The 27697-nt window shown below is 47.9% G+C and overlaps 1 protein-coding gene across 8 annotated transcripts in view; it reads right to left on the bottom strand.

Moving 5' to 3' along the window:
* The window catches only part of COL26A1 (collagen type XXVI alpha 1 chain), a 317198-nt gene that overhangs the window by 231889 nt on the left and 57612 nt on the right, over positions 1–27697 (bottom strand). For 6 of the 8 annotated variants that reach the window (XM_019493390.2, XM_019493387.2, XM_019493389.2 and 3 more), the window contains exon 3: positions 18285–18388. In XM_019493390.2, coding sequence (XP_019348935.1) covers positions 18285–18388 — 104 coding nt within the window. The remainder of the gene's footprint in view (positions 1–18284; positions 18389–27697) is intronic. The other 2 variants (XM_019493386.2, XM_014609847.3) reach the window with 1 other exon arrangement.

Below are 27697 nucleotides of genomic sequence, written 5' to 3'. Positions count from 1 at the left end.
GACACTGGTGTGGCTTTGGTGTAGGGAATGCGTTCGGGCAGGAGGGGTGACCGCTCACTCTTGGGATTCATGGTTCATCCATTCAGCTCAGTGCCTGCCTTTTTTCCAATGAGCACTTGATGGATTTCATGGGTAACCCCAGGGAGCATCTACCTCTGTACAGACCCTGGCACCTGGCTCAAAGAGCAGGTCCTGCCAGTGCAGAGAGGGACCACAGCTGGGCCCAGCTCATGAGACAAGAGGGGAGGAGTCAGAGGAGAAAGAAGGGGCTTTGAACTTGGCTTGTGCATGCAATCCGGGCCAGGAGTCTGCAGACCGTGCAGGAGGGAAGTGGTATGTCCCAGCAGTAAGCTGCATGCTGGTGCCTTTAGGGCTAAAAAATCCACAGCAAAAATCCTCAGGCTTTTCCTGCCAACCACCATGAGTAACTCCTGCGCAAACCCACCATGCACCTCCAAATACCATTGCTTTTTAACTGGCTGCAGTGCAATTGTCCCCCTAACGCCATTTATTTGCTTGCCACTTTTACATGAACCTGACAAGCAGAGTTCTGTAACCCCAATCACGAGCCTTAAATGAATAGCAGATGAGCTCTGTCACCATTAACTCCCTCACCAGCCATTTCTCAAATGCTCAGCATTTCAGATCATGTCCTGCTGGGAGAGGTGTCTTCACACATCGCTCACTGGGCAGCCTGATACTGTGCCATGGCATACACGGGGCTAAAGGACTTAGCTTGGCTAAAACAGGTGCAGAACAAGCATGCCCATAAGATACAATTTTTGCCACAGGTGCAGACATCCCTCCATCCCTGGCTTGACCCTGTCTGGTGCCAAAATCTCCCACTTGACTGGCAGAAAAAGTTGCAAAAGGTCTTAATGGATAGCCAAACTCCCCAGACTTTTCCCACCACAGAAGTTACACCATGAGTAACTCCTATGCCAACCCACCCTGCACCTCTAAAAACCACCCCTTTCAGCTGGCTGCGGCACACTTGTCCCCCTAAGGCCATTAATTCACTTGCCACTTTTACGGGAACCCGACAAGTGGAGCACTGTGACCCCAATCATGAGCCTTAAGGGCTCCTGCTTTATGTACAGCAGGATTTTTGCTGTGCGCCCCCCATCCCTGGCTTGAGCCTGCCTGGTACCAGCATGTCCCATGTGAACGAACACCTCACTGGCACCAAAAGTTGCAACAGTTGCAGAGCATGTCTGCTGTCCAAACTTTGCCCAGACACAACAGGGTGGGAGGGGGGGTGAACTTCCCTTGGCCAGGTCACCTCAAGACCTATAAAGTAAGCACACAGCTCCCCCCAGGTACCCCTTATTGATCTGAGATGTCTGACATTCAAGGGAGAATAGAGCAGACCAAGGCACATAGGTCTAGGTCCAATTGGACCTTCAGAGAAACAAAAAGCCTGGTGCAAGTGCTGGGGGACCCCGAGGTCATGCACCAGTTCGTCTGCAGCCCATGGGCCAACTGGTAAATGTACCTAGATGTTGCAAGGAGAATGGCAGAGCAGGGGCCCCATAGGACCCCACTGCAGTGCTGGGTCAAGGCAAAGATGCTGTGATCTGCCTTCCACAAGGATGTCACCAGAGCACAGCAGCAGGGCACGCCCCTGCATGATGTGGCCCACTATAGATACTTCTACCCACTAATAGAGGTACTGAATCACTGTGAATGCACAGGGACAGAGGCCTCTGGGGTGTCCTTGCCTGTTGAGACTACCACTACAAGTCACAGGGGATCCAGTGAAGATGACAGCAGCAGGACCCCAGTCATATCACCTGCCATCTGAGGACAGACCAAGGAGCTCCACCTCCACAGCCGGTATGGGAAGCCCTGGGGAACTGTATAGACACATGGCACCTAAGCTGACAGCTGTGATTAAGCTGTACTGTGAGGTGCCGGGGCGAGGGGAGGACTGTTTGCATCCAGTGTTTTGCAGTGGGATCACACTTGTTTGCATCCACTCAGGGCTTGCTACCACCTGCAGGCAGGCACCCTTTCTCAGTCAGTTTGGGCCACCGGTTTCTTATCTGCTTGCAAGATTCACTGACTGCATCTTTCTTGAACACCTTCAAGAGCAAACTGGATGCTTATCTTGCCGGGATCCTATGACCCCAGCTGACTTCCTGCCCTTTGGGCAGGGGGCTGGACTCGATGATCTTCCCAGGTCCCTTCCAGCCCTAATATCTATGAAAGCATCGAGTGTCCTTAATTCACTCTATTACCTGCATTTCTTGATTCTCAGCACTGCTTCCAATGCTGCTGTCAAGGGCGCACAGGCTACTGAGGCAGGCTGCAGCCAATGTGCTCAAGGACAGGATCATGAATGCCCTCAAGGACTGAGAGCAGTGGTTGCATGAAACGATGAGACAGATCCATCACTTTACAGCAGGGGTGGGGAATTATTTTGGCTGGAGGGCCGCTTAATGAGTTTTGATGAGCTGTTGAGGGCTGCAAGGGTAGCCCCGCACCTTGACAGCTGCCCCACCCCTGGTCACCATATTGGGACTGGAAGTTCTGCCCCTAACCCCCTACCTTTGCCACCACAAGTCACTCCCCTTGCCTCCAGAAGTAGTCCTTTTGGGAAGGAGATTTGCCAACTTGTAACAGGGAAAAAAAACCCAACCTATATACTAAAAATCAAACATTGACAATAGCATATTTTAATTTTATTTAAAAAAAATTGTCCTGATTTGTGTGTTTTGTTTTGTATATAGAGGTGATTGCATAATAGCTCAAAATGAAGTCTTACGCTTGTATATTATGGAAGAGGGGTGAGGGAGTTACAGCAGGTGGGTATTGAGGTTTGTGGGGGACTGTGTGTGTGTAGGTGTGAGTGGGTGGGTATGGTAGATTTGTGGGGATGTGTGGGTAGGTATGGGGTTTGTGGGGGGAATTAGGTGCATGTGTGCGGTGGGGCAAGTGTAGCAGTGTGCGGGGCTCCCCCCAGAGGTGCACAGGTATGTGCATGGGGGAGGGTGTACATGGGTGCAGTGTTTGTGGGCTGTGTGATTGTGTGTGGGGGAGGGTGTTGTTGTGGGGTTTGTGGGTATGGTGGAGTGTGCATGGGAGCTTCCCCACACACACCCTCCTGAGCCATTCAGCCCCCGCCTCTGCCCCACAACAGTCGGGAGCCCCATGCACCCTGTGGTGCCTCCCCACCACCGCCAGCAGTGCACAGCCCCAACACACCCCCTTGCATGCTCCAGACTCACCTGTGGAGCAGATCAGCCAGAACCCAGGCACAGGCTCAACCTGGCCCTCTCTGCACTGCCTGCCCATGGCGTGTCCTGCTGACCCCTGGGCAAGCAGTGGAGCTGGGACGGCTCTGCAGCTGGACTGCCTTTCTAGGCAGCTCAGGTGGCAGATGGCTCCTTCTGGCTGCCGCTGTAACTGGCCCCAACCCCGTGGTACCGGCAGGGATCCATGCTGCACAGCCCCAGTTATATAGACATGTATATGGAACCTTTTCATTCAGGTCTGTCTTGGCACATATATATACCTGTTCAGGCATTAACTGTCTCAGTACTGGCTCTTGTGCAATTCTGCTCAGAACAGAATCCTTTCCTAACAGAACACCACTGAAATACACCATTGAATATATGCCCACCATTGGCTGAAAATAGCCTGCCCCAAATTGTCCCCCAGATGCCCCATTGTCCAGAATGATAAGTCTTAATGGCTTGCTGCCACAAACATCTGAAATTCACTGTCTGGCAGCTTGTGATGCAGCCTGATTGAAAGGAATTGCTGCTGGCCCTTCCAACATTCCCCATTCCCCCGCTCCCCCCCGGCCCCACCAACCTATGAATTAATCAACTGTGCTTCTGGGGGTCTATTTGGTTGGGGGGTTAGGGGAAAAATCAGGGTTCTGTCATTCAGTATTCTGCTCAGCACCCACCTTTCTTTTGAAACTCACCACTGCCTGGCATGATGGAGAAAGGATAATATGCACCTGGGCTCCCCGATGCAGTGATTCAGGGTGTTGCCATGCCCCTACTTATCATAGAGGATACAGATTCTGCCCTCACTCATGAAGCCATACGGAGGACAAGTTACTAGCTGGCAGAAGTGCATATTCAGCGACCACCTCAGCAAATGCCAGATGACTGTTGAATGCACCTTTGGGCACCTGAAAGCACAGTGGAGGTCACTGACCTACAGGCTCAAGGTGGAGCCAGAAAACATAACCACTGTCAATGTGGCAGCCTGTGTGCTCCACAATATTTGTGAGACCAAGGGGAAGGTGTTCAGTGACTCCTGGTCTGAGGAAGTCAGCCAGACAAAGACGTGAGCAGACAGGGCACAGTGCCCCCTTAGATCAGCAAACAAATGCACTGGTAGGGGAGCTATTGTGCAGAATTGCCTGGCTGCACACATTCTGGTTGCTGCAGATGGAGAGGCTGCTCTGTATGCCTGCTCGATCAGTGCTGAATGCTAAAATATTTAGTTGTTAACAGTTACAGTTGAGTGTTTCTATAAATAATTTTTTTTTTTTTAAATCATTTCAACATTTCTGTCTGTCTCATAAGTATATTGGCTCTAGGGGAGTGGGGGCGGTCAGTCTGCGGTGACAGTGGGGGGGGGGGAGCCAACTGAAAAGGCTTTCCTTTGCTTTGTGGCAGGGATGGAGGGGAGGAGCTGCCCCTCAGGGCACTCCCGATGCCTTCCCCTCTGCGCACAGCCCTTCTCCTTTAGGCTCATGATCGGGTTCACAGAACTCCGCTTGTCAGGTTCACATAAAAGCAGCAAGTGAATTAATGGCTTTAGGAGGACAATTGCACCACTGCCAGGCAAAAACCACAAGGAGAGTCCATCCCCACCTGTAGGAAAGATGGTAAAAAGGCTCAACAACCCCCTTGGCTCAATAGGGAACTCATGGACATCCTACGTCTAAAAAGAGAGGCCTATAATGGATGGAAGACAGGAAACACCACTAAGGAGGAGTATACTGCACTGGTCTACACCTGCAGGGAGTGAACTAGAAAAGCCAAGGCTGCAACTGAACTCCATCTGGCTACATGAATCAAGGACAATAAAAAGTCCTTCTTTGGATAAGTGGGGAGTCAAAAGAAAAACAAGGTCAGCATTAGACCCCCGCTAAGCCATCTGGGGCAGCTGACTACTGACACCCAGGAAAAAACCAATCTGCTTAATGATTATTTTGTGTTGGTTTTTCCACCAACCCAAAAGGACTACCCTGCCTAACATGATGCGGATGACCAGGGTGAAGATGAATATATGCCCACCACTGGCATGGATCTTGTGAGGGAGCATCTTGAGAGGCTGGACCTGCATAAATCAGCTGGTCCAGATAGGTTGCACTCAAGAGTGCTAAAGGAACTGGCAGACATCATAGTGCAGCCACTGGCAAGGGTATTCACGAACTCGTGGCGCTCAAGAGAAATACCTGAAGATTGGAAGAGGGCCAGTGTGGTACCCATCTTCAAGAAATGGAGAAAAGAAGACTTGGAAAACTACAGGCCAATCAATTTATCTCAAATCCTGGAAAGATTTTTGGAAAGGGGGGGGGAAAATCAAAGAAACCATTCTTGACAAGCTAACAGAAGGGAATGTTCTGAGGGATAGCCAGCATGGGTTTGTTGTGGATAGGTCTTGCTTGACCAATCTAATTCCTTTCTATGACCAGGTGACGTATCCATGACCACGATCGTGGTATCCACGATGTATACCATGACCGAAAGACACTTGGGGATCATGAAGGACCATAAAATGAATAAGCTACCAATGCAATACTGCAGCTGGCAAAGCAAACAAAATTCTGGTTGCATATACCGATGCATCTCAAGCAAGAACCAGGATGTTATCCTCCCGCTGTACTCAGCCTTGGTAAGGCCACAGCTGGAGTACTGCATCCAATTCTGGGCTCCACAATTCAGGAAGGACGCGGAGAAGCTTGAGAGTCCAGAGAAGAGCCACACACATGATCAGAGGGCAAAAGAGTAGGCCTTATGATGAGAGTCTGAGAGCTATGGGACTCTTCAGCCTGAAGAAGTTCAGGCTCAGGGGTGACTTGGTGACAGCCTATAAGTACATAAGGGGTGTGCATCAGGATCTGGGGAAACACCTATTCACCAGAGCATCCCAGGGGATGACAAGGTCCAACCGTCACAAACTCCTGCAAGACTGTTTTAGGCTGGACATAAGGAAAAACTTCTTTACCGTATAAGCCCCTACCCTGCAAGCACCTACTCTGCACACTTTTAAGAAACATTTGGACATTTATTGTGCTGGGATCTTTGACCCTAGCTGACTTCCTGCCCTTTGGGCAGGGGGCTGGACCCGATGATCTTCTGAGGTCCCTCCCAGCCCTAATGTCTATGAAAATCTATGACGTCTATGAAAAAGGGATGTTTTAAAGGTGCAGAGTGGTGTGGGGGGCAAAGGGTTTTCTCACTCTTGTTGGCAGAAAAAGTTGGGATTTTTGCTGTCCCTGCAAGACCTAGGCTCTGCAACTGTTGCAATTTTGCCACTCCTTTCTGTGATGGTTCCTCTCCCACTGGAGGACCCTTCCCCTCTCCGCCCCCCTGCCCTATCTTAAGGGACTGGGCATTTGTTTTCTGTAGACCCCCTCCCCACTACCCAGCCACCGCCTCCCCAATGCGTAAGCTACCCAGCACCCTCCCCCCATCCCTCCCAACGGCTGTCCCAAAGCAGCTCAGTGCTGCTGTGTGGCCGCTGCCCCAGGGGCTGTCTTAGGTCAGCCCCCCTTCCCCCCCCCCCCACACACACACACCCTTTCCCCTTCCCTCCCATCTAGCAGCCATCCCAAGCACAGCCCAGTGCTACTGTGTGGCTGCTGCACACAGGGGCTATCTTGGCTCAGACCCCCAGTCGCCCGTCTCCTATGAGATAATGCAGCGAGCTCACCACAACACTTCAATATGCACAGGAAGAAATATGTATGAAATTCACAGGATGCTACAATTTTGTGCACATATTATAAGCAAAGGGAGAATGTCAGCACCCTGTTCTTATGGGTGGCTGTTCAAGTGAAATTAAAAAACAAGCGGATTTATACATGAAATAAAGTTTACGTGATGACATAGTAAAACGCAAAATATGGTGAGAATAAAAACATAGATAGGAATTAAAAGAATAAAAATAAAATAAGAAAAAAACATTTTTTAAATAGTAGTTGTTTTTTTTTAAATATGCACAAAAATGTGTTGAAAAAATGACAAAAGTAATGGAAGTAATGAAATAGTACTTAATTAAATTACCTAAATTAATGAAACAGCACAACTTTTGGTGATCTGTACATATCAGCATGCTGTGAGCTACAGGTGTCCCCTGCTGTAATTTAATATGAAGAGATCAGTGAGGTGGATTGCTATGCGGCGCCCCTGCAGTCATTCACTATGAATAGTGCACTGAGCATTTTATGAGATTTGTGAGCAATCATATGTACACAGTGATGGAAAAAAAAAATAAAAATCCACTGCTTCAATTTAGGGGACAAAGAATGAAACCCTGAGGGCTAAACCCCCATCATGTGTACAAGAGCCCCTAGTGCTCTAAAACACCAAGGACCCACCTGAGCTTAACGATGTATGGGGTTATCATTGTTAAAGTGCACCGGTTTCTGTAACAAACACCATTCAGAAGGAGCCGCTTGGCCTGTCACATCTGGCTACTTGGTCACTGAAGCTTGGGAGTCAAAGGTGGATCACTTACAGCTGGCTTGACTAGGGGCAGCCTTTAGCACAAGCCCAAATCATGGCTCAACCTCATGCCTCTGGAGCTATAGTCAGGAGCCATAAATCACTATGCTACCATGCCAGACATTGGAGCATTTATTAACTACTAAATATTTAAAGGGATACTATCCCTATCAACTCTTTACATTATTTTAGCTACATGGAGATTACCAGCTTTCTACTGAAGGTAACTTGTTAAGTAGTTTACAGAAGGTTAATTACTAGGGCCCAGTTTCAAAACTGGGAGAATGTTTGTTCACCAGAGCACCCCAAGGGATGACAAGGTTGAACGGTTATAAACTACTGCAAGACTGGATATAAGGAAGAATTTCTTTACTGTCCAAGTTCCCAAGGTCTGGAATAGCCTGCCATCGGAGGTAGTTCAAGAACCTACACTGAACACCTTCAAAAGAAATTTGGATGCTTATCTTGCTGGGATCCTATGACCCCAGCTGACTTCCTGCCCCTGGGGCAGGGGGCTGGACTCGATAATCTTTCGAGGTCCCTTCCAGCCCTAACGTCTATGAAATCTATGAAAAACATCGTGTAAGTAGGGCAAGATTGTATATCATCTCACCCAAAATGTAAGTATGTGTGTGTCAGTGCGCCTTTGGGTGCCTGCCACCTTAAGGGCTTCAGCAGGCTGCAGACTAGCCTGCAGGTGGGAGCAGACCCTATCAGCTGGTCACATGGCACTCAGGAGGCTGCCTGATTGGTGGAGGGCTGGGCAGCCAGGGTATAAGGCCAGAACCAAGGAGCAGTACTGCCAGTGGCTGCAGGGATGCTGCTGAAGTAACCTCACTCAGCCAGAGATTTGCTGCTCCTGGAACAGCTGAAGGTTAGGGTAGGAACTATGGGGAAGGAAGAGGTATCTAGGGACCTGGAGGGGTCCCAAGCACTGAGGAAGTGGCTGTGGGCCTACAGCTGTGGAGAGACCAGCCTAGAAAGAAAGGTAGTGTGCACAGGGGCCTGGGCAAGGGGCCAAGAAAGCCAAATAACAGAGGCAGTGCACACAATCACCTAGGGAAGAGCAGGCCAGCCTAGGAAAGGGGCTTAGAGTTTGTGGGCCTACAGAGGGGCTAGGTCAGCCCCTGATTATAACTGTTGAGACCATGGGCTACTGTGGAAAGGCCTGGGGAAACCCAGGGAGTAGGGCTGACCCTGGAGGGATCTGTGAAGGGGCTCAGATGAGCCCAGCCTAGTAAAGGGCTGCTTGGTACAAGATCTCTGGGGCTCTAGGCAAGCCTGGTGTGAGACGAATGATTTATGGAAGTGCTTGTGGGGGGCCCTTATCGAGTGAAAGGGTCACCTGCGTGTGGATTGGCCCAGGGCTCTCAACTAGCCCAAGCTGGGGCCAGGGCCTAAGTGGCCAAAGGGCAAGCACACCCACTGCGAGGGGTAGGCCAGGGCAGCGGGGAGCCCTCACACCCCGACTAGCCAGAAAGCGGGGCCAGGCTCAAGTGAGCGAAGGTCTCTCAAGGGAGAGACTACCAGTGAGAGAGCAAAGGGGGTTAGCCATCAATCAGGCTGGAATGAGAGAAGCTGAAGTTCAGCCACCTGATGGGAGGTATCTTATAAGGGGCCTGAGAGAGAGATGGGGCCAGTGGCTGAGAGTTAGGTTGTGAAAGGGAGGCTGGAACAGAGTGCCCAGGAATGAGCAGCCCAGGAAGACCATCAAGGAGCCCAGTGAGGAGAAAAACCAGGGTAGATAGGCCTGCATGGTCCTGGAGCATGACCTAAAACTACACCCTGCTGGGGAGGATGGTGTGGTGGGGCTGCCTGTGGAGGGGCAGTCCCCAGAAATGCCACACCTGTGCCTCCCTAGAGAAAGGTGAGTATTGAACACTGGAAAGCCTCAGCCCCCACTGCCTTGAGTGACCCTGTGGAGGGGAAAGACTAGGGGAACACACCCTGCGAGCAAAGCACCAGGCTTGCATGACAGCACAGGGCCCAGGAGGGCCTGAGGCCCAACATGTGAGAGTGTGGCCTAGTGGGAGACCTGAATAAGAACAAGGCCTAGAGAGAGGCCAAGTGAGAGGCCTGAGAGAGTAAGGCTTAGTAGGAGGTCTGGATAAGCAGGAGGCCTAGAGTGAGGCTGAGTTGGGGGTCCAAGCATGTCAAGAAACACCAGAGGCCCGAGTGGACCATAGGCTGAGTGTGAGATGCCCAAGGCCAGAGAAGGCCAGGGGCTGGAGTCAGCCCAGAGCGTGGGGTGATAAGCCTGACACTATTGTAGAGTATAGCCTGACTTGGGTGGCCTGAAGGTCTGCGAGGGGTCAGCACCAAGACCAAATGCAAGAGATGAAGCCTGAAAGGCTGTATAGAGTAGGGCCAAGGGGACCTGAAGGGCCATACAGAGTAGGGCAGTCTCACTGAGGCCCAAGGAAGGAGCAGAGCAAGTGTGACCCTGCTAGGGGCAGTATGACAGAGGCTCAGCATGGATCTAAGTTGGGCCCGGTAAGGGGCCAAGAGAATTGTTACCTGTATGCAAGGCCATCTGCGAGGCATGGGACATGGTAAAGGGAAGGTTGGAACTGTGTATTATACCCTTGGTATTGGGTCATTAAATGGGCAGCCTCCTGCCTAGAAACAACTATTTAATTCCAACAAAGGTGTGGCAGATGAGTAAGGTGGGCAGACTCCCCTAGACAGGTGGGCAGGCTAATATTGTGACCGACCTCATGATGGCCCCCTGTCACAATGTGCAACCATAAGTGGAATACAAAAACAAGCTAGCATAGTGACCCTAACCTTAGATGACCCCACAGTAATTAGATTCTATACATGGAAAATGTATACATTTATTATAATTTTCTATGCATAGAATCTAATTATTGGTGGATCATCTTAAATTTGTACCCCCCACCAACTACTGAAGGCAGTGGGGGGAAAGGCAATGAGGAGGGCAGTAATGGGACACGCAGTGGACGGACAGATAATGGGGAAGGCGGTGGGGAGACATGTAGTAGGACAGGTGATGGGGGGTCAGTAATGGGACAGGCAGTAGGGAGCAGGCAGTGTGAAGGTAGTTGGGGGGCATGCAGCTTGTCCCCTGCTGCCTGCCCCTCACTTCCCCCCTTGTGCCTACCCCCCCCCCCACACACAGCCTTAGGCCCCTGCTTCCCCTTCCCCATCCCCTCTCCATGCTGCTTCTACCCCTCGCAGCCTTGGCTCCCCAACCCACTTCCCCACCCCCCCCGTAAAAGTCTCCACCCCCATCTGCCCCTCCACCCTGCTTACCTTTGCTATGACACCATCAGGCTCTGTCTCCACTGCAGCCTGGTGCTCTGAGCACAGCTTCAGCCCAGCCCCATAGCAGCAGGGCCAGGCTGAGGTCATGCTCCAGGCTGCAGTGAAGATGGAGCCTGATGGCATCAGAGCAAAGGTAAGGGGGGGGTGCAGCAGGGGAGCAGGGGAGGGTGAAGTGGCACAGGGGAGTAATTAGGTATGGCGGGGGGGGGGGGCAAGGCTGCAGATGGAAATAATGAGGAGGGAGGAGGGTGCAGAGGCAGCAAGGAGCAGTAGCAACTGTGGCTCCAGCCCTGACCTGGGTTTGGGGCCAGAGCTGGAGCTGCAACTGCAGCAGCTTCCTGACCCCCACTGTCTCATACTCGATTCTAAGACGAGGGGCTTTTAATCAGGTAAATATTGTATTAACTGCTCCTGTCCACCTAACGACAGGACACCGCAATAGTCACCTACTACACTTGATCTTAGCTTTTAAGAGGCTGAAAAGTATTACATTCCAGGTTAGTTACACACCTGTGCCCTGTAGATCCCCGTATAATTTAGACAGGTGAGCAAAACCAAACTTACATGGGTACAAATATATTTTCTGTCCAGGCTGTAGGTTACAATGCATCAGAAGCTAAAGCATATTGCATGGCACCAATCATCTACTACATTCAAAGTGATTTGTACTATGATAGTACTTTGGAGCCCTTGGGATGGGCCAGGACCTCATTTTGTTGGACGTTGTATAAACCTATTAAGTCCTGCACTAGTGTTGCAAGAGAAAAATATTGCACTATTTATTTAGAGACGGATAAACAAAGACAGTTATGTTCAATGAGTTACCTAAAAGCAGCTAATGAGGTGGTGCTATCACCTAGCTTGGAGGTCTTCAAGAAGAGGCTAGATAGTCACCTGGCTAGAGTCATCTGACCTCGGTCCTCTTTCCTGCCAGGGGCAGGGGGTCGGACACAATGATCCATTGTGGTCCCTTCTGACTCTACAATCTATGGATCTATGAAACAACAACAGAGTAAAAAACAGAGGCCTTGGTTCTAACATTCAGGCTAAGGACAGAAATCGCACACAAACTGGTATTAGTTATTGGAAACTGGTTCAAATCCGTAACAGAACAGAAGTTCAGTGCACATTAATGGCAGAAACTGGTTTAAGATAAACCTGCATGGATGAGTATCAGACTTAACTGATTTAGGTTAAACCAGTTTATTGAACTTCTGCCTCAGATTCCCTCCAGATTCAAGTTAACTCATAGTCCCAATGCATCTCAGGATTCTTTGCACCTCCCCTGCAACGCCCCCTCCTCCCCCTCCCAGTGTGGGCAGGCTAGCCTTGGCCCAAGCTGAGCAGGGAGGCATGCTCGAGCACCCTCCCAGTTTCTGGCCTGGGCCACTGCAGGCATGTGGCTTCATTTCTGGAATCAAAGGTGAACCAATAAGCAACCGAACAGACATTCAATCTACACAGCTTAGACTAACCTGAGAAGATTGAATCGATTCAGCCTTGAGCTTTTTGACTGTCTGTACTTAGTCCTAGTCTTCTGCTACAGTCATCAGGTAGTCTAACTGCCCATCTTAACTCACCACCATCCAACTCCTAATTTACTTGTTTCTGCTTATCCTGTCTTGGAAGAAGGAACCAGTTCTGATACAAAGTATCCATGTTAGTTTTATGTTGGTGTATATCTATGGAAGTAAACTGAGTTTTTCCTGATTTATAACAACAAATGCAGCATCAGCATTAGGTCTCAAACTGTGAGGCTAGCCCAGTACACAGTCAGCATTCAGATACCTCAGAAGGAGGTAACCTAATGGACGGTTCATTTTCATCAATACACCCAGGAGGCATTTTTCAATTAAATAGAATCCAACTGCTAGAATTTAACAGTGGCAAAAATACTGTGGCATGCCTTTCTTCCAACTTACTTTATCACTCCAATATTTTGACGTTACTTTAGGTTTACCAGGAGCTCGAGAGAGAGAACTCTAAAATGCTGTTGTATACATAGGGGACAAAGAGCCACACTATCCCTTTTAATACTAAGATACATTTACCTTAGTGGTTTCCCAAAGGCTGCCTGCTAATGATGTGAGGAACTGGAGTATGTAAAATATTTTCAGAGGAAAGCACATCAGTTTTGTCTGTAGGAGAGAGGCAATGCAGTTCACTGGGTAAGAAACCACTTTATTCACATGCGAAAGCACTTTGCACTAATATACACTATCACTAAAGAAAATATACCATATGTTGATACAGAACTAAGCTTCTATACTGAATAGGGTTTATAATGCAATTAATAATAGAATGTAATATATTTAATAGGTGGCTGGATTAGATGACTTTCTGAGGTCCCTTCTAGCCCTACTTTTCTATGACACCATGTCAGTATAAACCAAGAACTATAACGAAGCTAGAAGTATAAACAAACCTCAGTATAAAAATACCATGTTAAATGTGACCTGCATTTTGAGAGATGAGAAGCTGAAAATGTGACTATTTGTGAACCCTTAAAGATTGATAGAAAGAAAAGGCATCCTTGTCTTAATCAAATTCTTCCATAATTATTTTCTCTCTGCTTCAAATTCTCCTTCCATTTTAGTTCAGAAGTTACTCTTCACTTCCCCTTTCAAAAACCACTGTGTACTGTTCCCGACAGACTGGTTGTCACATTCCAGTCCAGAGGCCACTCTGTTTCAATGGCAGCCAAGTTTTCCCATGCTCCGATGCACGGTGGGAGATGGGTGCCTGAAGTTCGGAGGCCACTCTGAAAAATGCAGACGTGTACATGTATCGTGTTTGCAATCCTTTCAGACGAGAAGAGATTCACACAAACTCTAAAAGGCTGATGAAACTTGTCCCAAGAACAAGCACCCAAAGAAACAGAAAGCATGAACTCGTTTAAGCTACTGCTTAAAACTTGTTGACCGACTTCCCTTGTCCTAACCATATTTGTTTAAAGATTATGTTTTAAAAAATAAACCAAAAACAGTTTAAAAGCCATGATAGTGTCACATTAGAGGTGGAGAGTTACTTTGTGACTGTTCCCTGCCCAAATATTCAGACTGTCTCTCATCACGTTGTTTAGTGGGTAAATTATATATTGGCTACCATCCTAACTCTGAGCAGAAATCTATGTCAGATTTTTAAAGTAAAACAAGATCCTCACTAGCTGGCTAACATTAACACAGTGCTGAGCCCTTGGATTGGCTTGGGACACTTTTCCTCTCCCAAGAGATTCATCTTGGCTTTGAACTCTCAGCCATAAAGAAAAAAAAAAGAGAGGGGGTAGGGTTGGGGGGTGAGGGGAAAGACTGGGTTGAAATGTCAGCATCATCTTGGATTCAAATCAATCAGCTTGATGCATGATTGCAATAGCTAAAACCACTTCACCTCTGCACTGCCCTTTTCCATATGTTCTTTATATCAGCATTCGGCAGACTGGGTGGCTCAGTGGATTCATTTCCTGTCCTAGGTTGGGCTCCAGTTAAAAAAAAAAAAAACCCAGAAAAATAAAAAAATTATCATCCACTGACAGTTAAGCTCCCCAGACGTGTGTGTCAAGTCTCCTGCTCCGTCCAATGCAGAGCAAGGGGTTTCTTGGAAGAAATGCTTAAAGTCCTGGTGCAACTAGTGGTTTTAACCATCTAGTCCACTTGCTGGTCAGAACGCTACGAAAACAAGGAAGGAACTAGCCGTCATGTTTCAAATGCTCAAGTGTCCTTGGTGTTGGGGGGGTGGGAGGGTCATGGGCAGAGTGGCTTTAAAAAGGAAACATCAAAGCAAGCACCCCCTATTCAGCTTATTAAAAGAGAGGATGTCTTGCAACCACCCCACACACCAGGCTTTCTAAAGCCAAAATTGTTGTAGACTGCAATGCAAGAGTTAAATTCCTGAGATTGTTTAGATTAAAATTATCTGCAGCTATCAGCATTAAGTAGGTGCCCACCAGCTGGTGATAGTTAAGTGGTTACTTTCTCAAACTGAACCTATTAGCCAAGGGTCAGACACTTGGTGATACTTGCACTGAGTTTAACCACTGTGCATTCTGTCGACGTGCAGCACATTACCAGTGCAGGGGGCAGGACGGAGGAGATATTTCAGTCAAGAAAGGTTGCAACAAACCAGCGGCTAATGGCAGGAAATCCAGAACGCGGCAGAATCAGCCTTCCAGCCTGAGCTGCCACCACTACAAGGGAAACCCCTGCCCAAATAGAGGCAGGCCGTCCCCACTGTTCCACAATAGGCTGCAGGCAAAGACATTACTGAAGTGTTTTTTGAGTTTTGTTTCCTTAGATCCCCTCTTTCTGAGGAGATGCTGTAGCTGTTTGGGGAGAATTAAGACAGGAACAAGTGGGTCATTCTTTCTGAACATCGCACTGCAAAGTGGGCACCTATGGACCTGAAGAGGTATCCCTAAAATTTGCATCTTCAGCTCCTTTCCCCCATGAACCTGAGGAAGGGTACTTTGCCAGAAAACTTGTCTAACACCTCTCCCAACTATACAGTTGCTCCACTAAAAGCTAATCGCCAAAAAAACCCAATGCTTCTCTTATATTTCCTGAACTATTGCAGCTATAACACCACTCCAACCCTACTACTTTAATGATTTTGGTTGATCGTAATTATCTATAAACTTTATCAACCCTCAGCATGAAAATTCAGTGTCATTCCATGATCCATTGGGAAAGGGCATGCAGTCCTCAAACAGAAGGAAAGGACAATGAATCTTAAGGCTGATTTCATCTACTGTGGCTACTATCTACAATACGTGTTAAATAAGAGAGGATGGGGCAGGTACAATGGAGACAGGTCTTTCATGGTATGGCCAGAATACATGTTAAACCAATGAAGGCAAATTCTGCCACCAATTCTGCCATGCAGCCACATCTGAGAGCTAGATGTACCCACATATTTAAAGAAACAGTTGCCCAACATCTAGTTTAAAATAGTATGAGGTTCTACGTCTGTTCCTAGCCCTTTTCTTATTGTCCCTCAAATCATATTACATTTTTTTTTCCAAAGTGCTCTTTTCCCCAGTTCCTTGGTGAAACTGTACATGCCTCTCCAAGGGAAACCGACTGTACAGGGGAAAACAGATTTATATAACCAGCTCTGAAAGATATATTAAGTAAACAAAATGAGAGAGAAAGAGAGAGAAGAGGCTAGAACGAGCTTTCATCTTTCTAAGATTAACAGCAGCAGATAAAGAGATTTGATTCTCAGTTGATGTCCCTTTCAGTAAAATATAGCTTAAATACAGCAACTCAAGAGTTCAAGCAATTAAGATCAAAGCTATTTCTAGAAAGCTAGTGGCAAGTCTCAGTTCTAGGGGTAAGGGTCACTTTTTTAGAAGCTGGGATTGTCAGTTGCTCCAGATGTTTTCAAAAAGCTTGTACATGAAAGAAGGGCCTTGCTACTGGCTTTCAGCTCAACATGCCAGCACACTACTCAAGCCTGAAAGCACAGTTCTACCTCAAAAACTGACTGCATAAAATTGTCACCTCATTCAACCAAGCTGTTCCCAAGAGGATGCAGAGTCTGATTTGCCGACTTTCACAAGCAAGCTTCTGCTGATTTCCATTTAATCCTGCAGAGACAGATCCAGCACTGTGGGAGGGAGCTGGGTTCTCTGTTTTGCACTAATAGAACTGTTTACCAAGCTGTAATCACTTACACCTGTACAAACCTATTGAAGGCTAACGGGCTGCATACATGCTGCAGACAGACTCAAACCAATTCAAAGTCTGACTCAAACCGAATCTCGACTGTTGGGTGGGGGAGTTAGCAGAATGCCACTATTGGAACCATCTGGTCCTTTGCTGTAATCATTAATGCCACTGTTCAGTATCATGAGAGTTAAGTGACCATCCAAACCTCAGGGATGCTATTTCATTGCACTCCCTGAGTAGTCTCTTTCCCAGGCTCACATTCATTAGCAACTGGCTGCAATGTAAAGCACCGAGCTGCAGGTTTCACTCTATATAGCTTTCCTACTTTTACAATTGTGTAAGCTTTTCAGAAGCTTCTGTTTCCACAGCAGCCTGAGGATGCCAGCCCAGGATTGCCATTCTTGTTCCCCCGTCTACCACGGCTCTCACAAGACAATTTTTTTTTTCTTTTTTACAGTTGTTTGCAGCATAGTGAATACAATGGCATAACGGCTCAAAAAAACTAGTGCTGATTGTAATGCAACACAGTTACAGATGGCAAAGTATGAGGTAAGCCAAATTCTTCCAACAACTTCTTGCCTGCCAGCTGAGTCAAGTCACTCAGATGCCAATCTAAAGACAAGCAAACCCAGGGCCCACATTTATCCAATTAACTTCCATTTTTATGCATGTAAGGTTCAGAGGATACCAGTTCCTGTGATCCCATATCGCCCAAGGCTGAAATTAAAACAGGTCTAAGCAGAGCACATTTGTAAGCACTAGAAGTAGAAAAGCTACAAAAAGCAGAGGAGGAAAATGCACACAAAATTCTTGCTATTTGTCAGCTGTAGGGAGAAAATGGAAAAAAAAATTTGCCCTCCTTTCTTTTCTGGGAAAAAAGCTCCATATTTTATTAAATATGAGACATCCAATATTAAGTGTATAATCTCTGTTTTATACCCCATGCAACCCAGCAATTATACAAGGGTACCAGGTATAATAGTGAATCATTTTGGTGACCTTTATGCACCATATCTGGGAGAACTACCTTGACATGGACAGGTACATGGAGGCTGACCTCATTACACACTACAAAGCAAATTTCAAGGGCAGTCAAATAGATTTCTTTAGAAATGGTGGCTTGCAACTCAGTTCTCAATGACTGCAGTAGCTGATGGCAATGGAAGTTAACTCTACTTCAAGATGTGTGTGGGATGTGAGGAAAAAATGAGGGATGAGTTTCACTGAATGATAATGTGCAGGATCCAGGTTTTCCAAGGGATAGCATAACAGGAACACCAGACACAAGAAATGCAATATCCCCACCCGCCAATGGGAAAATTACATGCTCCAGACACGGCTGAGTACGCTGCTACCGCACTACCCTCACCACAGCTTTCTGCAAGGGCAAGGGGCACGTATGTAATTTTGCAGGTTCGGTGGTTACAATCTCTTTAAAATTTGCCCTGCAACAGAAAAGTGATATTGGGTTTTATGTGAAAAATTCAAGCGTTTCAAGTTTTTATTTTTTTGGAAGAGAGGGAGAGTCACAGTGAACTAAAGAAAAAATAAGACAACTCAGTCAAAAATACACTCTCTCAACTCCCCATTAATGTGCTGCAGGAACAGACATCCATTTCAATTGACTTACCCTCTTCGCAGTTACTCCCTGTGAACCCAGGACAGCATCTCCACTCCAGGGCAGTCACAGTTCGGTAGGACATTTTGTATGTGGGCCTGATAAGGGTCCTGTAACTAACACAAACAAGAAGTTAGCAGACCAGACCATCCATCCTGTAGGGCATCGCTGCTATTCCCAATACTCCTGGAAGTGCCATTTCTTTCATGCATGAGAATACCCCCGGCACTCAACTACAGATAAACTGCAGAGTGAATGGCAACATAACAAGTTGCAGAGCAGTTTGGGGGTCAGATCAACATATTGTGAGTCTAATCCTATAGTTCTTATTCTTCACATTAACTTCTCACTGCCCTCTCACACTTTTCCTTCATAAGACAAGCATGTCTTAGTCACTCCCAGCTTTAGGAACCGCCCCCCCCATTGACATCCCTTGTGTCTCCATTGAATGCATTTATTACAATAACTGTCTAGAATTAATCTCCTCCAATGTCAGTCTCAATCTCTCTCTGTGGACATCAAACCACCAACTCAAACTGAACATGGATAAAACAGAGCTCCTCATCTTCCCTGCTTCCCTCCTTCCTTGATAGCTGCAGATATCATCACCAAGGGCTGTAACCTGGGTCTCACCTTCAACTGGATTCTCTCAGCTCCATCATCCAAGCTATGTCTACATGGCACAGCACAGCCCCATGCACACACAAGCTCCCAAACTACAGATCAGGTAGCCACATTACACCAACATGACCACCTTACTGCTTGTTCAGGAGACAGTGCTCATGTAGTGGACACGGCATGTCTCCAATCGGTGTTGCTGTGCGTCATTCAGAAACACTCCAAGCCTCAAAGGCTCTTTCTACATAGCATCTAAAACATGGCCAAGATTCTTGCCTGGGATTTTGTTATTCGATGTATTGATTACTACAACTGTCTTTTCCTCGGTGTTGACCAAGGCAGTTTGACCTAATCCTACCCAGCCAGAACACTGCTAGAGACTTTTTTTAAACAAACATTCACATTGCACTTCTCCCTGCATCCCTCTACTGTCTCACCCTTCTCTATCACATGCAATGCAAGCACCTTCAAGGTCCTCTAGAACTTGGACCCAACCTGCCACCCATCATCTCATTCACTAGCGAGTGATAATTTCACCTCTAATCTGCTCGTTTGCATACCTGCCTCCCATTGCCCACTCGGTACATTTTCAACAAAGCACTAATTACTCATCCCTCACTGCCTGCCATACTTGGGAGGAGCTTCTTATAAATATCTGTAAAGTTTACATGGTGTGGGCATAGCTTACCAGCTATGCTGGAGCAGGCATGCTGCTCACCAGCTCCTGGTGGGGGTGCTAGCACATCTCACGGTGGAGGGTGGGAGAGGGGAAAGGGGGAAGTAACAGGAGCACTCCAGAAGCCAGTTTGGACGGGGCACCAGAGTAGGGGCCCCAGGGAGCCCATGCTGGGGTGGGGGAGGGATTCTGCAAGTGTTCACATGGATACTGCAGCCGCAACTGAACCACAGCTACAGCTGCTGGAGCATAGGGAGCTCGAGCCATGTCCGGTAACACTGCCACTGCTGAGGTCAGATTATTGAGGCACTATTGGAGCCTCCAGGTTGGCAGGGGACAGCCAGAAGGGTCAGGCAAGGAGCAAGTGCAAGGCGGGTGAATGTACCTGCTGCTGCCACTGTCCCCAGCTGACCCAGGGCTCTTCCTGCCCTGCTCCAGCCAGGGGCCTTGGGGGAGCAGCTGGCAGAGTGCTGGACTCATTTGGGACACTGGAAGCAGCAGACAAGTTCCTTCTCCCTGTCCCCACTCCCAGCTGTCAGGGGACCCAGGGACATGGGGGACTGGCACCCCCATGCAGCTGGAACCCCAGGACTAGTGGAGGACACTAAGGGGCCACGCAGGGACCAGATTCAGGAAGGAGGGGCCCCCCTGCTATAATTTCCCTGATGGCCTGGGTGCAAGAAAACCTCAGAGTCGCTCCCACCCTGCCCCAGCCGTAGACTGTAGGGAGTCTGCATGCGTGGGCTCATCTGGGGACAGCAGTAATGGCAGCAGCAGCCCCCATTTTCCTGCCGCCATTGCCCCCGGCTGGATCAAAGGCTTCAGCCATGCAATACATTTTCCCATGGTCTGAAGGGCAATGTCAGTGACATCTGCTACAAAATCCTGAATCCACCCATGCCTTCTTCAAATCTATTGTTTAAAAAGTTCTCCTTTTTCCCCCATAATGCCTTAAAAAACAGAAGACTAAGAATGCACTGAGCCCACTGTCTATTACACTGACCAATGTGGTCCTGAAGCCTCCCATCAATTAGTACAAAGCATAGTGTCTTGTTATATGTTTTGACTGCAGGCTCTTTGGGGCAAGGACCACCTTTGTGCCTGTATAGCACTGGACACAGTAGGATCTTGATCCACAGCTGGGAACATCCACAGCTACAGCAACTTCAAGACTAAAAAAAATTCTGCTCAAGGATCAAGACGAGTTCATAAGCATTTAGCTCCTGGGACCGGCGGCAACACCAATCTTCCTGGCATTGCATGTGGGCTGCACCCACCGCTGGTCCCAGGCAGCAGGAGCAGCCTCCCGTGATCTGGCAGGCAGATTGGGAGTCTGCAGCCCCGGGAAGAATCTGGCAGAGCCCCACAGCCCTCCCGGGGATGCAGGCAGGTCCCCAATCTGCCTGCTAGATGACAGTAGGCTGCTGCTGCTGCTGGCTGAGACCAGCACTGGGCACAGCTTGCACCCAACACTGGGAAGATCGGTGCTGCCGCTGGCTCCAGCCAGCAGCAACAGCATGCTATTATCCAGTGCACAGATCTGGGGGCCCACATCCCCGGGAGGGCTGTGGGATGTGCCAGAATCCTCCTGGGGGGGTGCAGCCCCCAGATCTGCACACTGGATGACAGGAGGCTGCTCCTGCTGATTGGGACCGGCGCTGAAGCCAAGTAAGCCTGGCTTCAAAACTCGAAATGTTTCGAGTGCCCTTGTTTCGTTTCAAAGACTTTTGTTTCACTTTGATTTCACTGTTTGAAGCTCAAAACACATCAAAACAGCTCCGAAATGAAACACCCAGTGAAATTTTGCACAGCCCTACCTAGCATCATGGATACTTGACCTAGTTGGGGACACCTTGACACTATTAAAAAAATATACTGGAGCACATTTGGAGTGATGATATATCTCAATCTTGATATGTGTGCTCAGTAAGGCATCTGCATGGTAAATGTAGGTGTGTGATTACATATAATTCTGAAGTACTCTCTTGTAAGCGTGGCCCTACAAAAGTCAGGGAATTAGACTGCTTTAAGATGAGCAGAGTATTTGCTGTTGCTCCTTATGAAGGAGAACATAGATGATTTCAACATGTTTAGAAGTTGTACTTATTAATTTATTCTTAAATTTATACTTATGTTCCATCAAGAGGGGACTAGGTAAGTACAAGAGAGCCTGAAGAACAGGGATGTAGAAGATTTGTTGATTCATGAAAATGTAGAGGGCAAAATAAATGTGCGCCAGTCCAAAATCAAACCAGTGACACCACTCTGTGGGGAAGAGCCTGGGCCTTGCAATATCTAAAGGCACCAGCCAGTGAAACTCTAGCACCCCTTCCAGTACTCATTTAATCTACAGGCCAATTAAGAAGAAGGATTCTCAAAAGGTATGTCTAGGATCCCTCAACTGGCATGGGCTGCCCTCTGCTGGGATGATGGAGTATTTCAAGCCTTCAGCTGCTTTAAGTGATTATGACTTTGGAGGCAAAACCTTGTTAGTCCACAAAACAGGTACAACACAACTGGCAGAAGTTCAAATTTCCTCACCAGCAGGCCACAGCCCTGATCCAGAAGGACCCCTTGTAGCTATGAGGGGAGTAATTCAGTATCCCTGGGCCATGCAGTCTGCACCCTCCCTGAAATGCCAACGAGGACACCAAAAGTGATCTAGGCACTCAGCGTTTCTACAGGCGGGCAGGGAGCCAACTCCAACATGCTGGAAATCCAGTGCGTTGGAGCAGACTTGATTAATAAAATCTGCTGGAGCACGGAAATAAATGCATTCTAGCAGACTCTGGCATCACATACATCAGTTTCCCCATGCCGAAAAATGGCGGTGGGGCGCTTTGAACTAAAGCTCATTCATTGAGCTTTAGTTCAAAGCGCCCCACTGCCATTTTTCAGCATGGAGACTGCCGATACAGTGACATTCAGGCACTTTTAATTAGTGCAGCTTGCTAATTAAAGCGCTCCCCTCAATTCCCTGCTCCTCCTGGAGCATGTGTAAAAATGCCGTCAATGACAAGGCTAAACCAAGCCAAATCGTTGCACCTAGTTCTTTGTGCTTATATACTTCCCAACTGGGGCAGCAAAGAGCCTTACAGTCACTAGTGAGATCAATCGTTCAACACCACTCCAATGTAGGTAGACTTTCATTCTTTCCATGCAGCTGGTAAACCAAAGGCCTAGAGGCATTAAATGCTTTGCCAAGGGTCCCCACAGAACACAGGCCTCCTTACTGCCAGTCTTGCACCTCAGACCCTACACGAGCAGTTGGAAGTTCATGGCTTTGTCACTAACACTACAGCTAGCTTTGACCTAAACATGAAAGCTCCTGTCCCATTCCCAGTGGCTGGAGCCAGTAAGTCTCCAAGCAGGCGGTGATTTTAAATCATTTCTGCCAACACCAAGATGTTAAAACTCTCTCAGACTTCATAATGAAGTGCATTAAGTCGCTTGAGTCATGCTGGAATCTTGGCAACAATCACCGAATTGGGGAAGCAGTAGTGGTTTTACTCTTCAAATGAGTAAGGACCTCAGAGGACATGACACACTTGGAGCTCAGCTAGCATTGCCACCCATTCTGAAGGGCCCAGAAGCATCTCGATATTCATGGCTCCACCGTTTCTGTGAGCACGGCATGCAAGACATCATCTGAAACGTACAGACTTGAATTTACTCACCAGTCACTTTGTGCCATAGTAACAATTTCAAACGTGTAACACTGCATCGGGGCAATGTCACACGCAGCTAGTGTTGTCATTCTCTTCACCATGCTGTGGTGGCTCCCAAAGGGGAGTCAATGAAAATCTTTTGTCCATGCATGCCACAGCTGCCACTCTCTTTTCTGTCGAAAGAGAAGTGGAAACTGGGGGAGAGGAGGCACAGAAGGGGCTGGGAGGGAGGGGGAAAGAGAAAAGCCTGCTGGAAGTAAAAGAAACAGCAGAAGTGCTATAATAAAGGAGGGATATGAAGTCACGCAGAAGCCAGGCACTTCAAAGAATAACTGGCTCAGAGTGGCAGAAGATTTCAGAGCTTCCAAACCGCTTTGGAAAAGCTTCGAAGCCGCTTCAGAGATCTGGCCATGGGGTATAATGGGGAATCAATGACCTGTGCACCTATGCATCCGAAGCGGCCGGATCCGAAGCCGGATCGAATAGCTGCTTACTCGCACTAGCCTACTGCATAGGTCCTACAAGCAAAGACATCTCAAGGCATCTTATAGATAAGCTATTGCCAAGCCTCACAACTCACCAGCGAGGGACACTTGCCATTTACTAAATGGTAAAGTGAGACCAGGAAATTAGATAGGCCCTCTGACAAGGTAAATGAGTGCCAAGGCTAGGAAAAGAACCCAGGAGGCTGTAAGAGTTAGTCAAAACAATTGCTACACTACATTTAGCCCACTGTTCAGTCTCCATGTCCAACTACTTGACCAGTTCAATTCTTAGTGTTCAGTCACTGCTTGGGAAGCTAAAGACCTGAGACACAAGCAAGAGACTCTAAGGTTTTTTTTTCACAAGAAGTTATGAGTGTAAAGAAAGAAGGATGATCAATTAAATCAACTGGAAGGCACTTAATTCTGAAGGTCAAGATGCTTTAAAAGAACAGGAGCCAACAATCTTCATGTCTCCATTCTTGCACAGTCCTCACAAACAAAGAAGTGCCATTGAATACAGCAGTGAAACAAGACAAAGAAAAGGAAAGAAAGTGTCATTTTCTTGGCTCCCATCCTTGGCAATCATGTCAAGAGAGGAACAAATGGTCTCCTCTGTGACCCACGCAGCCTCTGGCACACAGGAAATAAAAATCCCAACAGGAAGGTTTCGTTTATACTTATAAACAAAACTTATGTATGGATCTGATTGGGATGGGAGCGAGGAAAAAATAAACTTGCATCCACATCACAAGATAAGAAGGCTTTATTCACATTATTCTCTCATCTGTTCTAATTTGTGCCAGGAAAGAGCTCAGAAACCCTTCAAGGCCTTCAGTTTATTCCAATTCAAAGTCCCAAATAAAAGGTTTCAAGATTGCAACAAATGAAGTAGGCTCACAAATGAGTTATCATAAAGTAAACTAGGCTGTGAAGTTAATACGGAGTCATCAACTTTTACCAATTGCAGGGTTAGAGTTAACCCTGTGACAACCCCATGAGGTTGTTTATCCCAGCGTTTCTCAACCCATAGGTTGTGACCCAAAAATGGGTTGTGAGAATATATGAAAGGAAAATGAAAAAACTTTAAAAATTGATTCTCCTTCAAAGGAGAAAAATGTGGGAAACCATGGCTTTTCCCTGGCAGGATGCAGAGTTCCAGCCTGCGGGGGCGCTGCTTGGGGCCTCCCCTGCCCCACACATTGAGAGGCTGGGGGCAGCCGGTCGGGAATGAGGGACACTGGCCATTGACGTTTACAAATGGGTCCTGGTACAAAAAAGGTTGGGAACCACTGGTTTACCCCACTTCCCCCCACCCACCCCTGAATAACAGGCTGCCTTATGTTTACCACAGAGTAAGGCATTACCCTTGGACAAACTTGTGCTGCAAAGTAGCACGCTAGTGTGGCGGGCTTACCGATAGCAGCCCAATGCGTCCGGGCTCGGAGAATCCTCCTTGTGATTGGTGAAACACTTCCACCAATCAAGTGATTGCTGGGGAGGGGCTTGCCCTGCCCCTACCCAGGGCAACTAAGAGACCTGGTTGAAGCCTATACCCTGATTCAACCCGATTGATCCGTTTGCAATCCGGGGGTGAAGCCTCTGGAGGGAACAAAAGAGCAGCGCGCCCAGTACACGGAAATCTGTGTCGAGGGATGAAGAAGAGGACTGGGCAAAAGAAGAGCTGGCAAGAGCTGGCCAGCAGGGGTGGAGCTGTTGCCCCAAAGTGCCTAAAGACCCTCCTTGACGGACAGGAGCAGCGAGTGACCACAACCTGCAGCCCCGCCACTGAAAAGTATGGCATCAGTGCACAGATCGGTGCACAGGGCGAGACCCTGGGAGCTGCACGAGCCAGCTCAGGTGTGCAACCCCTGGCATGTGGCCAGGAACACAGTGCATGGGCCGGTGTATGGAGCCAGACCCCAGGAGCTGCATGAGGCAGCTCAGGTCTGTATTCCCAGTCGGTGCACGGAGCCAGGACTTTGGGAGCTGCGCGAGGCAGCTCAGGTCCTCAATCCCTGGCAAGCAGTCAGGATGCAGTGCTGATGATGTGGCACAGAGCGATCTAGAAGGGATCAGGACCCCTGAGAGCAGCTCGGGGCAACTCAAGTCTACAGCCACTGGCACGGGGCCAATGGCTCAGTGCAGACAACGCTGCACATAAGATCCAGGAGTGGACTGAGCCCCGACGCTGCACAAGGCAGCCTGGGCCTCCAACCCCTAGCAGAAGGCAGAGCCCTTGGTGCATGCAACAGTACACAAGACCACCAGCAGCTGGTGGCCCAAGGGGAGGAAGTGGCCCCAGAGGCCTCGCGTATGAGGAGCAGCTCAGTTGAGGGGGGGGGACAAGGACCACCCATCCTGGCCCTGGAGTCATGAGTTCCTGGAGGAAAGGATTCCCACAGGGGAGGGGCAATTTCTCCCGGCTAGTAAGGGGCTCCTAGGAGAGCAAAGGGACGGGGCCCTTGAGTTTAGAGGCTCCCTCAGGGTTGTGAAAGGCCCAAGGGGCATTAGGGTTCTTCCCCCACTGGTCTCTGGAGTGCTGGCAAGGCCTCGGGACCCATCAAGGCCTTGGGGACCCTTAAAGAATTAAGTTTTATTTCTGATGCTATGTGCCTCATATTTTGTAAGATAGTGCCTTATATTTTTTTATTCCTGTGTAATGATAATTGTTGATTTGTTGATATATGATCACACTGAAATCCTTGCCAGGATCCCCCCCGGCCACCCACCTGTTGCTTATCTGTTCTTGTTTGGTACTTACCTGTACTGGTATACTATTTACCTCTTCTTGACTTGTGCTTACCTGTATTGGTTTATTACTTACCTCTTCCTGATTTGTGTTTACCTGTATCGATCTGTTACTTACCTGTTCCTGAGTGGACCCTAGTGGTAGTGTATAGTTCCCCCCTGATTCTGCTCTCAGAGTATAAATCTATGTCATGTCAAAGTTGTATATTTGTAAATATGTCTATTATACCTCTCTCAGTCTATTTTTATTAATAAATCTGTATATAGTTAAGTCTATATTGTCCTGGCCTGTCTCTATAGGGAACAGAGGGAAACTGGGCTTTGACTGAAGTTTCCTCTCACATCACTCCTGCCTAGCCAGCACTTTCCTTCCATTGGAGGAGGTAGCACTTACCCTGGTACATCTGGGTTACACTAGTTTACATGGCAGAAACTCATTGCAATGCCCAAAGAATAGGATTAGCAAAGAGAATGGAAAAAAAAAAACCAAAAACACCCTTCTCCCCACAAACACTAACAAAATTCTATTTACTTGCAATAAAATGTAATCACATTTAGGATTAGGTTACAACCAGGTCAGAGTCGCTTTAGTGTTTGGTGCTGTACACGTGGATATATGCCCCTAGCCTCAAGAGCTTGATCCCAGCAAGGGGGCACTCTAGATTTTCATGCATGAATGGCGAGGAGGGCAGAAGCCACCGAACTGGCAAAATCAACTGTTGTATAGGAGTGAGTTTACCAGACAGGTGATTTATTAGATAGATAGTCACAGGGTGGGAGGGAGCTAGAGGTAAGCATAACCCCTGTAAAATGCTAGCACTTCCCACCACTGGCCCGGCAAAAGAGTAAGAAATACCGCGCACACTTTTTGGGGCAAATTTTTACTCGGAACAGAATGGGGAAAATCCATGTATTATTCTTCTACTAAGCTCATTATTGTACACAATTGCTTTAGGTTCAAAGCATTCTGTAATCTGAAATGCTCATCATGGATTCTGCTCTTCATATCAACAGGGTTCTAGTGGCCAGTTACTGAGGAAACAGGAACGAAAAATTATATCTGCAAGAGAAGATACACGTCATTGGATGGTGCCTTCTGCTTCTTCCACTCCTAGGTTCCCATGCATATTGCACAGGGTGGGTTAGGACAAGCATTTCTGGTGGACTACACAGCACTGCTTTTGCGAGAAGAGTAACACATGCACGCAAGCCCTGGTACTAGTACAACTG

Source organism: Alligator mississippiensis, chromosome 14, assembly GCF_030867095.1.
Source record: "Alligator mississippiensis isolate rAllMis1 chromosome 14, rAllMis1, whole genome shotgun sequence".
In the NCBI taxonomy this organism is placed as follows: domain Eukaryota; kingdom Metazoa; phylum Chordata; order Crocodylia; family Alligatoridae; genus Alligator; species Alligator mississippiensis.
This window is presented reverse-complemented; position numbering and strand designations above follow the sequence as displayed.